At 33.3% G+C, this 14,792-nt stretch overlaps 1 protein-coding gene across 1 annotated transcript; it reads right to left on the reverse strand.

The window, feature by feature from the left end:
* Nucleotides 1–382: 382 nt before the first annotated feature.
* LOC111373895 (protein NRT1/ PTR FAMILY 5.10-like) lies at nt 383–4,280 on the reverse strand. Its single transcript, XM_022996488.1, has 4 exons — nt 3,985–4,280; nt 3,507–3,724; nt 2,861–3,408; nt 383–1,420 (listed from the first exon to the last, which is right to left on the reverse strand). The coding sequence occupies exons 1-4, from the start codon at nt 4,115–4,117 to the stop codon at nt 604–606; spliced, it is 1,716 nt and encodes a 571-aa protein (XP_022852256.1). The 5' UTR covers nt 4,118–4,280; the 3' UTR covers nt 383–603.
* Between the last annotated feature and the right edge of the window lie 10,512 nt (nt 4,281–14,792).

Genomic DNA, 14,792 nt, shown 5'->3' on the forward strand with positions numbered 1-14,792 from the left:
GTGTGGAGTCCTCGCACAGACTGTGCGGGGACTCCACACGAAATTGGTGCGGACTCCCATAAAATTATAAATTATCTTTTACTTATATTCCCACAATTTTAAATCTAATTTTTACTAATTGTCAGAGAAAATTCATGTCAAAAAATTTAATTCAAACTTCAAAAGAATGTTAGAATTATGATAAGAAAACTAAAATCTCTACATCACGCTAATAAAAACATATTAAATACAAAAATCGTGCAACGCACGTGGCATCGACTAGTAATAATTTAAAAGCTAAAAACATAAAGAATATAACAGAGATTATTTATGCTATTTTTTTGTGAACTAGCCCATGCCACTCCACAGAGCTCACAACCCCAAGAAGAATCTTCGAAAAAAATTCACAAAATGTGCCAACCATGCACTCATTAATGAATATTGTAATTGATATTTCCCATAGTTGTGATTTAGTTCTTTTACAAATAGAGAACCTCTCACATTTGAGAGGCATGGAGTCTTAATAACTATCATTTGAGTCTATTTAACACATAGGCTGCAAATGCAGCAGCGCTAATTCTAGCCAATAGCCAATACAAGTAACATGAGCCACAAAATGCAACGTCAGAGACTGTTTCTCCTGTTATAGATATAAGATTTTGCAAAGTACAAGTAGGCAGCGAAGGCAGCAGCGCTAATACCAGCCAGTAGCCAATAGAAGTAGTCAATATGAGCCCGATTAAGATTGTCCGAAAACCAACTGTCTCGACCCAAACCACGGGTGGCTTTCTCCACCACAGAGATAAGAAAACTGCTCAAAAAGCTCCCTATACCGAATATACTTAGGTATAGAGCAAGGCCTAGACTTTTCAGCTCAATAGGAACCTGGTCGTAGAAGAATTCTTGGAGACCGACTGTGACAAAGACATCTGAAATTCCGCAAATCAAGTACTGAGGTACCAGCCACCACACACTCATTGGCACTGTTGCTTTGGGCATGTCAACTAGTCCGTGCTCAGCTGCAATTTTCAGACGTTGACTCTCAACCAAAGCTGCAATTACCATAGAAAGAAAAGATAAAAGCATTCCAGTTCCAATTCGTTGAAGCATCGTTATGCCTGAGGATTTCCTAGTTATAGATCTTGCAATAGGAACCAAAATGCGGTCATAGATTGAAATAGAGACAACAACGGCAAGGCAACTAAAAGATTGAAGTGAAGCAGCTGGTATTTGTAAGCTAGATGTAATGGAACGATCCATCGTAACTCCTTGCTTAGTGAATAAAGTCCCTACTTGTGAAAAGACAATGGCATATCCTAAACATGTGGTCCATATTGGAGCAAGTCTAAGAACCGCCTTTGCCTCTTCAATCTGAGTGATACTACAAACTTGCCCATCTTCCTTCGAATCATGAGGCGCAACCAATGCTTTATTAAGAAACCTTTTACAAACCAAAAGTATATGTTAATGAAATGAGATTGATTCCATTCTTTTAATCACATAAAGCAAATATTTAGGGTAATTAAGTATGTGTGATATAAGAATTGACTACAATCCCCAAAAAGTGATTATTTTAAGTATCTAGGTCCAATTATAATCGTGGAACCATGAAATAAAGAGGATGTAATACATAGAATTTGAGAAGGTTGAATAAAATGAAAAGTGCTTGTCTGAAAGGACAAAATGTCCTTAACGACAAGAAAAGAAACGAAAACATGCGCCAATAATTAGAGCTGGAGGAGATTGAACATAAATTAGTCGGAACGTGTTTTGTGTAGCCCAAAACAGGTTCCGTCCTTGAGAGCAATGCAAATCTCAATAACACAAGTCAAAAGAGGGAGACGCCTATCAAACTTACATTGCTTGTTCTAGTTGCTTAAGATATTACAATAGATCTATTAATAAACCGAACAGGGTGGACAAAAAAAAATTCATATAGCCAACCTCAAATATAATGAAAACAATGTTTAATTTGCTGTGGATCAAGGTTGAAGGTCAAGTGTCTACCTAATTTTATGATGAGGAATTTTGTCCATTAAGAATATCTTCAAGAAACTCTTTAAACATTAGGCTCCATTAAATTTCATTTCATTTTTCTCTCTCCTATTTTCAACCACACAATCTTCCATAAAATAATATTATACGTAAATCGAAAATCTTCCCATCTTTTTCAATCACTCATTTTTAAAAAAAAAAAAAATACTATTTCACCAATTTTCATTTCAAAAAATAAGGACCAAACGAAAGCTAGATACTCTTTGTTTCAATGAGTCAACTCTTAAAATAATACTTTACGAAACTATTTAAATTAACATTTTAATTTAGAGAGTGAGTTTGGCTCACCAAAAGTCACTCTCTTTAATTAAATGATTTAAAGTTTTTCAATTTTTTATGTAGGAAAATAATAAAATAAACTAGAGAAAAGTTAGTTAAAACAAAAAATAATGGAAAGCAATAATCTTTTTTGGAAGTAGTAAAATTAAGTATTAAATATAAAGAGCTTGTTTGAGTACTTCAAAATTTTAACTCTAAATTTATATATATGCTTTTAAAAAATAAAGAGTCTCTTGAAAATATTTTAATAAATGGTATTCCTATTTCATCGTAAAGGACCAAGCGCAATAAATAAGAATGAACTTGGATATTGCATAAAACATGAATCATCAAACCCCACTGATTGGACACATAAGGATAAGAATTATAGAAACATCAGTGTGGGACCCCCTCAGTGAGGAGGTTGTACATTCAGAAAAATCCTTATAGAAAAACTAATGTACCCAAGAAAGGTCAGGAGACCAATCCTTTTTCCTTTTTCTTTTTTTCTTTTTTTCTTTTTTATTTTTTTGTGGCAAATATCAACGCAAAGGAATCATTGACTTACTTGAACTGTTGAGAGCCTTGATAATGCATAATTCCCAGAGCTTCCTCCTCCTTGGATATAGCAACCGGGGTAGTCCGCCAATTTCTAGCCGCATTCAGGAATACCAGACCGATTCTCACAAATGGGCTTCTTTTGTCACTTGGCATGCAGAATCGGTAAGTCCTCGTTCCGAGCAAAAAAATAATTAGAGCAAGGCACATGAGAATGCAGGGGATTCCGAAGCCAAGAGCCCAACTTAGGTTGTCTTGAATGTAGTTCAAAACAAAGAGAGACAAAATAATACTCAAATTCGTGGAAAAATACCACCAGTTGAAGAATGAGCTTTTATCTTTACATTCTTTTGGGTCCTTCTCGTCAAACTGGTCAGCTCCAAAAGCCTGAAGACAAGGTTTATGCCCTCCTTGTGCTAATGCAAACAAATACAAAGAGAAGAAGAAGAAAATACTTTGAAATTGCGACGGAGAGCACGTCTGGAGATTTGCAACGATTTGGCAGTCTGGAGATTTGTATGAATAGAGAGCAGCAAATAGGGACAAGAAGCCAAGTGCCTGGTTCCATAACAATTCAAATACAGAATTTAATCTTAGCATTTCCCAGAACAAAACAAAAACTATTTATCATTTTGGAGTGAGCTTTTAGGGCTGACCAGGATATAGATCCCAGAGGCAATGATTATAGTCCGGTATTGACCGAGGAAGGAGTCAGCCACAAAAGCACCTAATAGTGGCAGAAGTGACACCGTTCCAGACCAAGCATTCACGTTCTCCGCTGCTGTTGCAGTGGATTGGCCCAATGGACCCGTCAAATAGATAATCAAATTCGAAGATATTCCAAAGTAGGCAAATCTCTCAGCCATTTCAACCCCTGATTATTAGAAACAAAAAGTAAATAAGTACACCTTTTCTTGCCTAAATTGTATTGAATGGGAAATTGCCGAAAGTTGACACATGCACAGATGACCACAGGGGTATTAACATCTCATCTAAAACATTTAAGCAATTAGAGAGGGTGGCTGTATTAATTGAGGGTGTTTTTGAGACAGCTTTTACTTGGGCTTGGATTTTCAAAAACAGTTCATGCCAAACAGGCCCTTAAATCCTGTATTGAATGAAGAAAATTAGTACCTATTAGAAAGAAGGCCGATTTCCAACCACCGGAACCCCGTCGGGTGACAGGGCGGCCTTTGAAGTCCACGAAGCCATGGATGAAGTTGCCTAAGAGTGGAATTCCAGCAGCTGAAGAGATGGGCATAGCCATATCTATGGAGTTCACTTAACAACTATCTGTAAATTTCCTACTATAATTTATTTCTTCTTCTTTGAGTATACTGAGATATTTATCAGATGGATCAACCATCTTTCCACGCTCCAATAATTGCAAAGAGTCGGAATATTCTATCTCTCCTAAATTATTTGTGACCGCCATGAAAGATACACATTCAACCAACCAGAGAGGGGACAAGGACAGTTAACGTTCTTTATACAGAACAGAACAGAGTTGATGACACGATATTTTAGCATCCAAAAAAGAATTATTTTGAATAAAATATAAATTGGGTCACGAATTTCAATGATTTTATGTTGTGAATTCTATCCGCTTGATTTTATTAAAAATTGGATTTTTAGTAAATTTTAATAAAAATTGATGAAATATATGATAAAAAATTGATGAAAGTTGCAAATCATAAAATGGGTAATTAACACAAAAGGTAATTTGCACAAAACGTCCATACTTTTCATATCTATTGTGAAAGACGTCCCTACATTTCATTTTTGACATTTTTGCCCCTATTTCCACATTTCTTGGTGCTGAACGTCATTTTCACCAATTTTGGACAATTTTACCCTCCATTCAATTAAAACAAAAAAGAAAAGAAAGAAAACAATAAATAACTAATTGCAACTACAGCTCCCAATTTTTAAAAAATTACAAATCAATCACAAATATATAAAAAAAACTTTCAACATAGGTGCCAACAGCCATGGCACCCAATTTTCGGCACCAAGGCCATCGGATTTTAACACCACCACCATCTCATCATCAACCCTAACATCCTCACGCAAATTTCAGTCCCAAATTCCAGCAAAATCGAGCCAATTTTTGCTAAAAAATCACCTCTCGCGCACGGTATTATTGCAAATTTGACCAAATCCATGGATGCCCATGCTCCATACAACCCACAGGCTACTCATGCCCACCAAGACGCATTCATACATGTTCCAATTACATCAAACAACTTATAAAATCGAGATCTACAGCCAATTTTCAAGTCAACAAACTCGCGGCCGACAAAGCCATTTTCCAGCGACGGTGGTGGGACCGATGATCGTCGACCACCACCATAGGACACTCTCATCATGACGCATCTATTGAGCATGTGGGCTTTCCCAATTCGTCGTTGAAATGGCTATTCGTCCAGAAACAGTGAACACACATAGAAATCGGTCCTATCCCCTTCCAATTGCCATCCCTCTATGACTCCAATCTGCAATTTTCATCAATCAGCATGCAATTGAAGGTCAAACGACGTTAGATATGAATTTAATTACTTCAATTCATCAACCAAATGCAACAATTTTAGATTTGACCTCATTGAATGTGCTGCAGCGCGAAGAGGATAATTCTCCATCAATTCGTGAGTTTAATGTGTCCCAACATATGAATCAACCTGGGGAAACTCAAATTCCGGCCAAAAAACACTAGGTAATCGTTCAATTTTAGAAATTACAGTACTCGTTTGCCAAATTTTGGAGTCGGATGGTGTTCTTTACACACTTAAAAAAGAAGAAATAGAAACTGGATGCCATTTGTAATTTTTTTAAATTTGGGGGTTGTGGTTGCAATTAGTTATTTGTTGTTTCATTTCATTTCTTTTTCTTTTTCTTTTTATTTGAATGGAGGGCAAAATTGTCCAAAATTGGTGAAAATGACGTTCAACGCCAAGAAATGTGGAAATAGGGGCAAAAATGCCAAAAAATGAAAGGTATAGACGTTTTCCACAATAGACATGAAAAGTAGGGACATTTTGTACCAATTACCCTTAAAACAAAATGTTCTTACTTTTTAATGTTATTGTATAAAACGTCATTACCTTTCACTTTTTAGCATTTTCACATCCTATTTTCACCTTTAATTGCGGAAAATGTCATTTTCTCAATAAAAAAATGTAAAATATCAAATATACCCTTCTATTTAAATTTAAAAAAAATTTAAATTTACAATTATACTTCCAAACTTTTTAAAAAACTACAAATAAGTCCAAATAAATTATTAAAAATGTAATTAGCATAAAATGTCCCTTCTTTTCCATATTAGTGTGCAAAATATCCAAACCTTTCATTTTTTTTTGACACTTTCACCCTTATTTTTCATTACATTACGAAAATTATCATTTTCATCCATTTTTTCAATTGAAAGTTGTAAAATGACAAATATACCTTCTTATTTAAATAAAAAAAATAAAGAACAAATTGCAACTACACTCCCAAATTTTTCAAAAAATGTACAAATAAATTCCAAACAAATAATTAAAAAAAGAAAGTGATTTTTATTTCTTATTTATTTATTTAAAATTTATTTGTACTTTTTGAAAAATTTGTGAAAATAGTTTTAATTTGTTCTTTATTTTTGATTTCTTTATTTTTATTTTATTTAAATATGAGGGTATAATCATCATTTTCATCTTTTAATTGAGAAAATAGATGAAATGATGATTTTCGCAACAAAATGTGAAAATAATGGTGAAAATGTCAAAAAATGAAATGTACGGATCGTTTTGCACAATGATATTGAAAAGTGGGGATGTTTTGTGCTAATTACCCTTTTAATAATTTATTTAGACTTGTTTGCAGTTTTTTTAAAGTTTGGGAGTATAATTACAATTTGTTCTTTAATTTTTCATTTTTTTATTTAAATAGGATGGTATATTTGTCATTTTACATTTTTTTTAATTCAGAAAATGATCTTTCAACAATGAAATGTGAAAATATGGGTGAAAATGTCAATAATGAAATGTAAGGACATTTTGCAAAATATTATTGTAAGGTATGAACGTTTTGTGCTAATTACCCATATAAAAATGTACGATTAAAAATGAATTTAAAAGATAAAACTCAAAAGGCTTTAGTATTGACGACGGTAAAAGATGAAATGGTTAAACTTGAAGTAAAATAAACATGTTACAAGATCAACTTCATAAGAAGTTGTGTGATCGACATGAAATAAACTTGTATGGTGGCTGACCTTGAATGAAATTTCTCAGATAACTATGAAAAGTTATTCCAGTAGAGAATATCAGCGGGCATTTTAGGAGAAAATCTATTTTTATGAAAACTACAATTTTTCCAGATTTAAGTGTGTGTTGAGCCACATTATTTTAAAAATAGCCACGCTATATGTACACTGGAGTGTAAACTCTAGTGTACAGCCCCGTCACATGCGAGGGGGTCCACGAATTTTTTAATCAATGTGGGTCCCCTCTCATGTGAGAGGGGTGTACACTCTAGTGTACAAAAAGCATATTTCTTTTAAAAAATATATTTTTTGTAATGGTAGGTTGATGAAGAATGTGGGGTTAAAAAAATGAGGAAATATTTTGAATTTGCATGTAATATTATTTTATTTAAAAATATGTTATTGAAATGATGTCAAATTACTTTAAATATATATATATATATATATATATATATTTTTTTTTAAAGAATGCGGCTCAAACAGAATCTAAGCGTGAGAATTATTTTAGCAAAAATTGTTTATGAAAATACTTGAGAAAATTACTTTCGTCATAAATAATCTATACTCGACTATTTTTAAAAAGAATGAGGCCACTGCCCGAAACTTGGAGGGCCCTTTTGTGTTATTCTATACGACCACATGGAGTAATACCATGCGGTTGTATGTTAAGAAGGAAGTGACCGTTGGAGGCGGTTGCGGTTTAAAATTAGAGGCCTTTCACTTATATTTTGGCACCACTTCGCATAGCCTTGTTTCATGGCCATATATAGGTGACTTGTGGTCATTTCAAAGAAGCGAAAAACATTACAAATCATAAGAAAACCACTTGATAATATTGTGATCATAATCTTGATTCCACAAAGAATAAATCAAAATTTCTTCATACATATTCAATATTCCCTTTGTGTTCTTCAAATTTTGGAGAATTTATTCAAGTGCTTAAGTATTAATTCTCTACAAGACTTAATTATTCCTACAAGTCATTTGCCGCGAGACCCTTTATGTTATCGAGAGAGGGTAAATATCGTTTAAGGACAACGATATAATGTTGTATTTGAGCCTTTCATTTTTGGTTTGTTCTTTACGTTTATTTCATCTTCTTGATATCACTTCTATGTTGTTTCTTCTCCAATTTCCTCGATGACGATAATTTCCCAACACATGTTACATAAAAGCGAAATACGTAATAGAAAAATTAGAACAAGAACACACAAAATATATGTGAAAAACCCTAGATTAAAAAGAATCACGAAAAAAGGAGGAGATAATCTACTATATCAAAGATGAATACAAGAGGTAAGTGTTTTAGCGACTACTCCGAATAATATAAAGAAACCTTAAAACAAGTCAATAACGTAGGGACATCGATCCATCAGCTACCACAACAGATTCCAAAAAATTCTCATAATTTGGATTTCAATACATAAGTCACATTGTCAAACAGAATTCGGATGTCACCGAACTCTAACACAACCTAACCATGAAAAAAACATTTTTCCATACTCTTTCCTCTAGAGCAGGAAAAAAACATATGGCTCGTCGTCTGTTTTTCACCAAGTTGACACCTGTAAACAACAAATTTAATATAGTCGCCAAAGTTAAGTACAAACCTTTGACATAACCCTTAGCAAAGTCTGTAATACAGGGATCATGGAAAATTTGAATGTTTTCACCATTGCCAACTCCACGTCTGGAGACGTTCTGGATTAACCCACAGGAAACTTCTCAATAGGAAGATGAACCTGAATTATCTCTTGCCATAAAAAGATACTATTCGCGTGATATTTCTCAGCCAAAATTCTAGCCAACAAGGGTATTTTTGTTTATTAGTCGCCGAGCTTGTTTTGCCACTAGTTGCTGGTTAAAATTCAAGATATCTCGGAATCCCATTCTCCCTTCTGCTTTAGAAGTACACAAGTGGCACCAATTTTCCTAAGTATTTTCTCAGATCCATCAATCAAGTCAAACAAAAAATTCCGAATGTTGGCATGGATATCATAACATAAAGATTTTAGCATTCTAAGAGATTTTCTTAGCTTCTTGGTCCTGATAATTTCTCCGCAAGAACATAAAGAGATAGATATGGAGGAGAAATTAGGGCTGTACAAAACTCCGAACCGAGCTAATCAAACCGAACCCAAATCTAATCGAACCGAGCGATTCTTTTTAAGTTAAATACCCAAACGGGTATTTGAATTGAGAACCGACTGGTTCGGTTCGATTCTCGATTCTAGATCAAGAATCAAAGAATTGAATCTTCCTAATTTTTTTAATTAATTTTTTTTCTAAATAAATTTACTAACTAGTTAATTTAGCTAAAACCCAAAATATGATTTTCCTATTTCTAATTTTCAATTCGAAACCAACTTAATTAAATTAACATAAGTTTTATCCAAATATGTTACTCTACTATAATATCGTTTCTACCATTCGGGAGAAATCAAATTGAAACTCGACAACACTCCTCTAAATTATTTTGTAAGAGTTAAGATTGAACATATCATTAGTTGAATTAGTGTTACTCTATAAATATTAAAATAGATAATTATAATACGGAACCTGGGAATCAAATTCGAACGGTTCCATAATTAAATTTGAACCTGACGGTTCCACTTATTAAATACATGAAAATTTTGAGTCCGGTTCAGTACTCGTTAGAATGGAATCGAACCGGACTATATCTAGCTCTAAGAGAAACTGAAATTTTCATTAATTTTGGAATTCAAATTACAATTAGATAGATCTATGCAAGATGGTTGCTCGTTTGAGCATATTAATCTTGAAATTTGCATTCTCATTTTTTGAGTTTTAATAAGATCAAATTGCTCGTTCGAGTTTAATGTGTTCTGATAACATATTAAAACTTAGGGTGTGTTTGATTACATTTATTTTCCATGGAAAATATCAGTTTTCCACCCAAATTCTTATTTGAAGTGTTTGATTGCTATTTTTTTTTCTATGGAAAACATTTTTTAACTTTTGAAAATATGCCTAATTTTTCTTGTTTTAAGGAAAATATTTTCCTTGGGTAGAGGTGATTTTTATTTTCCACAAAAGATGGAAAATATTTTCTTTTCTAGGTGATATTTTTCATGTCAATCAAACACACTCTTAGAGTTTCATTTTAAAAAGTCAACTTCATTAAGAGGAGTAATCCAACTCTTATATATTGGTTTATATTTTAATATTTAATCGATATGAGCTTTATTAGTTAACAAATCTCAAGATAAGCAAAAAGAATTGGTAATCTTAGTATTGATCAATACGTAAAGAATTGGTATAAGAGAATGGTATTTATCCTTTGATATGCATTTACAGTAGTTACAAGAGTCCTATAATTTGTAAACAACTAGATTACAAGATATCAACTAAGTTGAATATAATGACAATATGAGATAATTAAAAGTCATCAACAAATGATCTTTCATATTATCTTGTTATTTGATTTATATCTAATGTCACTTCGAGATGGTGGTGGTTGTTGGGAATCTACTTATACATGCACAACGAAATTTAAAATAATTTTCGATTCCCACCAAGAATCGCCTTTGTGTTTAGATAGAATTGTGATAAGATTGTACCTTTTCCAGATCTGCAAACTTCTTTGCTATTCTTTTCGTTCTAGCAATCTTGATTCGCCACCACAGCTGTCCAATTGTCCAGCCTCCAACGGTGATCCACACAGAGAATAAGATTGCAGCTTCTAGGGTTTTCTCTTGTGTCAGCAAGAATAATGAAAATCATATGAATTGAAAACCCTAACCTTTTATTTATATAAGTCCAAACGGGCCTGACCCGGTCCGGTCCAATATTTAATTAAACCATTTAATTAAATCTGGTCCATGAATTAATTAATCCAATTAATTAATTCGGGCCTATAAATAACCAACCCAATTAATTAATTTATCCAACGATTGTTAAATTAATTAATTGATAAATTGCAATCTTTCAATTCTCTTTTGTGTGTGACCCATCAGGCTCCCGATCACGATATCTAACGACGTGAAATATTATTTTGATCTAATCAAAATTTGATAAATTAAAACTCCCTTTTAATTTATCGTCAATTCACACTCGTTGTCCCTGATTGACATCTAGCAATGTGTCAGGGCAATACATGTGACGGGAAATATCATGTGGTGTGACAAAACCAAACTCGTTCGTTTACCGTGAAACTATAATCCTTTCATCAATATGATCCGATCAACTACGAGATATGAAAGTGCGCCGATCTCAAATGTCGATCATATCTTTCACTCCACTATTAAGTCAATATAAGTCGAAAACTTCTTTTCGACTTATGAGTACACCTTGGCCAAGGATTTCATCATTGACTTAATTGAATGAAACACAGATCATAATCTCCTACTATCTAAGAGTGACGAATCCTTTATTGATCAATCACAACCTTCATACGATTCTTGACGTACCCGATCGATGTCGTATTAGCGGCCCTTTTCAGAGCAACATCCAATATCGCCAAAGTATGACCGTCCTCATATAAGGTACCATGACGACCTCAAGTCAAAGGACCAATTCCACTACCGAACATTAGAGATTAACCACTGACACTCAAATAGTTATCCATGTGAAATCTCTCGGCGGGTCTCCAATGTTTTGTTCTATAACAAAACATCCACGTGTTAATTTAAGTGTCACCACACTTTAACTTGTGAGATCAGCTACTTACTTCACAAATAAGAAATGCCACACGTGATGGTCTATCCGTAATAACGATATCCGTATCTCGTTATTACTTACGACCATGGATGATTTAAGATTTAATCAGATATAATTTGTATCTCACAATCACAACTCCTTGTGATTAATAAATTACGGATGTTTGAATTTTCGGACTCTATTATTTATTTAATTGTCTATTAATTAAATAATAGATCTGCCATTAAATTGCATTAATTATATATCAAAAGTATTTATGTCCAAAGTTGATTGGACCTAGGGCACAATACTTACAAACTCCCACTTGCACTAGTTCCAATCACTTATGTATCCAATATCATAAGTCTACATGACGATCATGTTTATGCTACGACAACTCTTTGTCTTTGGATCTGCAATATTGTTAAATGTGAAAATTTGTTTTTCTCTTTACGTCATTTCTATGTATTATCTCTCTGATGAGATTATACCGCCTTAATACATGTTTGGATCATTGATGAGACCTTAGTTCTTTTGCTTTCGCAATGGCTCTATTGTTATCACAATACTATGGTATGTGATCAACAATATCAGGAACTATTCCAAATTCATTTATGAACATCATGATCCATATTTCAACTCTTTGCTACTTCTGAAATAGCCATGTATTAGGTTTCTACTATTGAATCAATGGTTGCTTCATGTTTGGAACCTTTCCAACACACCGTTTAAGAGTAAACCAATTTCTCCATATAAAATCTTCTCAATATTTTATATAGATTGGGACGAGTTAAGCAACCTTCTAGATCTATCTCTATAGATCAAGTTGCTTCTTCAATATCGTTCAAGAATAAATCCTTTAACAACCATTATTTCAACGATTGAAATATAGGGATGTCGTTTTCTATAATATTAGGAATACGACAATGCTCCCACTATCTTCTTGTAAACACACAATTCGTCTTCAATTTGATAAAATCAAATGCTTTGACTTTTTCCATCGAAGATTTCAGCTCCATAGAGACTTATCTTAACCTTTAGTTACAATATGCAACTGTTTCAAATAAAACCCGAATGAATTTCAGCAAGGCCACAGGAGAAAAGGTTTCACCAAGGTCAACACTTAACCTTTGCTTCTAACCTTACTTTGTATATATTGATATTCACATCCACATTGACCTTTCCCTTGTAAACTATTTACAAAACCTTATAGGTTTTATTCCATCAAGAGACTCCACTAAGGCCCAAACCTTGTTCACATACGACGAGTTCATATCGAGTATCATGGTCTCTTGCTGTCTCTTTTAAGTCAACACTTGACTTTATTTTGTTGCATTTAGCAGGATCATTATCCTAGATCACTAATACCTGATTAATGATCATGGATTTGCACCTTCTTGAAGGTCGACTGATTCTACTAGATTCACATAGAGCTGTTATGTTCTTAGGAGTCTTTACTTCCTGATCCAAAGTATGTCCCATATCAGATATGGGATCAAACTCGGATTTATCTACTTGGTTAACTATATCTTGGACTCTTGAACTCTTTCAAATTCTATTTTACTCCCACTGTCCTCTTCTAGAGTAAATATTTTCTCTAAGAAGATGATATGTCGTGAGACGAAGACTTTCATCATGATAATAGAATTAATATTCAAATGTCTGCTTTGAATATCTCCACAAATACGTATTTATCAGATTTAGCGTCAAACTTATCCGATTCAAGGTGTTTCAAATAAGCGTCATGGCCCCAAGCTTTCACATAAGATAAATTGGGACTATTGTCTTTACATAACTCTTATGGAGTCCGTTAACCAATTTAGATGAGACATGATTTAGTGTGTTGCACATTGCAATCAATGCATGACTCCAAAACAATTTTGCGAGATTTGTATGGCTTGTTATTAATCGTATTATATGTAATAATTAACGATTCCTCCTTTTAGATACACCACCTTGTTGCAGTGTATATGAAGGAGTCCATTGCACGAGAATCTCATTCTTTCTTAGATAATCTAGATTTTATCTTTAAGATACTCTCACTTGATCGAATCTTAATGTGAGGGTATTTTTACCTATTTGTTTCTCTAATTCTAGTGTGAATCCCTTGAACTTTTCAAAAATTTCATGTTTGAGCTTTCATCAAGTATACATGATCATTGATGAAATAAGAGAAACATTACCTGACATTAATTGACATGAGTCCATGTGCAGCACCATGCATTAGACCAGTAATTATGCTTACCTTTCTTCTTTTCAAGTAAAAGAAGATTTGGTCACATGCATAATTTGTATTTGTCAAAATCAATTAATCCCAAGTGTACATCTTTATGTAACTTTGGAATTATATTTCATCTAAATGACAAAGTCTGTCATGCCAGATTTTTGGTAATAATTAGATTATCGCATTTATGTCTTTTAATTTCTATACTCATTATAGAATCCTTAGTATTAAAGAATATAAACGTCGTTTTGTAATTTATCATAGCCATTAGGATCTTTAACAAGATAAACAAGAACAATAATTGTCCTTAACATTAAAATAGTTCATGTCCGAACATGAAATTCATTTTAATGTTCCAGCTATGGTTGGCATAAAACGACATTTCTCTAATTCTAATACTAAACCAAAAAGCAATGGCAAGAAGTATATTCATTCAGGTAATGTAGCAACCTTTGCTCATCTGCAACGTGTATGTCAACTTCTCCCTTTCGCAGTGGTCTACTCCTTTTTAGTTTCTCCATATTTGTATAAATATGGTATTTACACCTGGTATCATATACCTAAGAAACTCGTGAAGTAGACAAAAGCCACACAATATTCCTTCGAATGACCTTTCATTCTATAATGGAACCAAGGGTCATTAAATTTAGTATTGTCCTTCGCTTAGACTGTCTTAACCATATTGGACGCTTTCACAAAGCCCCTTTAGACTTTCTCTTAATATCTTTAGAGGAATCAATGGCTTGCTCACTACTAACTTTGATGTTGGGCTTAACAGTATTAAGCATGTTAAGCAACTCAATAATTGTGCATTCG

Source organism: Olea europaea, unplaced genomic scaffold (assembly GCF_002742605.1).
Source record: "Olea europaea var. sylvestris unplaced genomic scaffold, O_europaea_v1 scaffold1175, whole genome shotgun sequence".
In the NCBI taxonomy this organism is placed as follows: Eukaryota; Viridiplantae; Streptophyta; class Magnoliopsida; order Lamiales; family Oleaceae; genus Olea; species Olea europaea.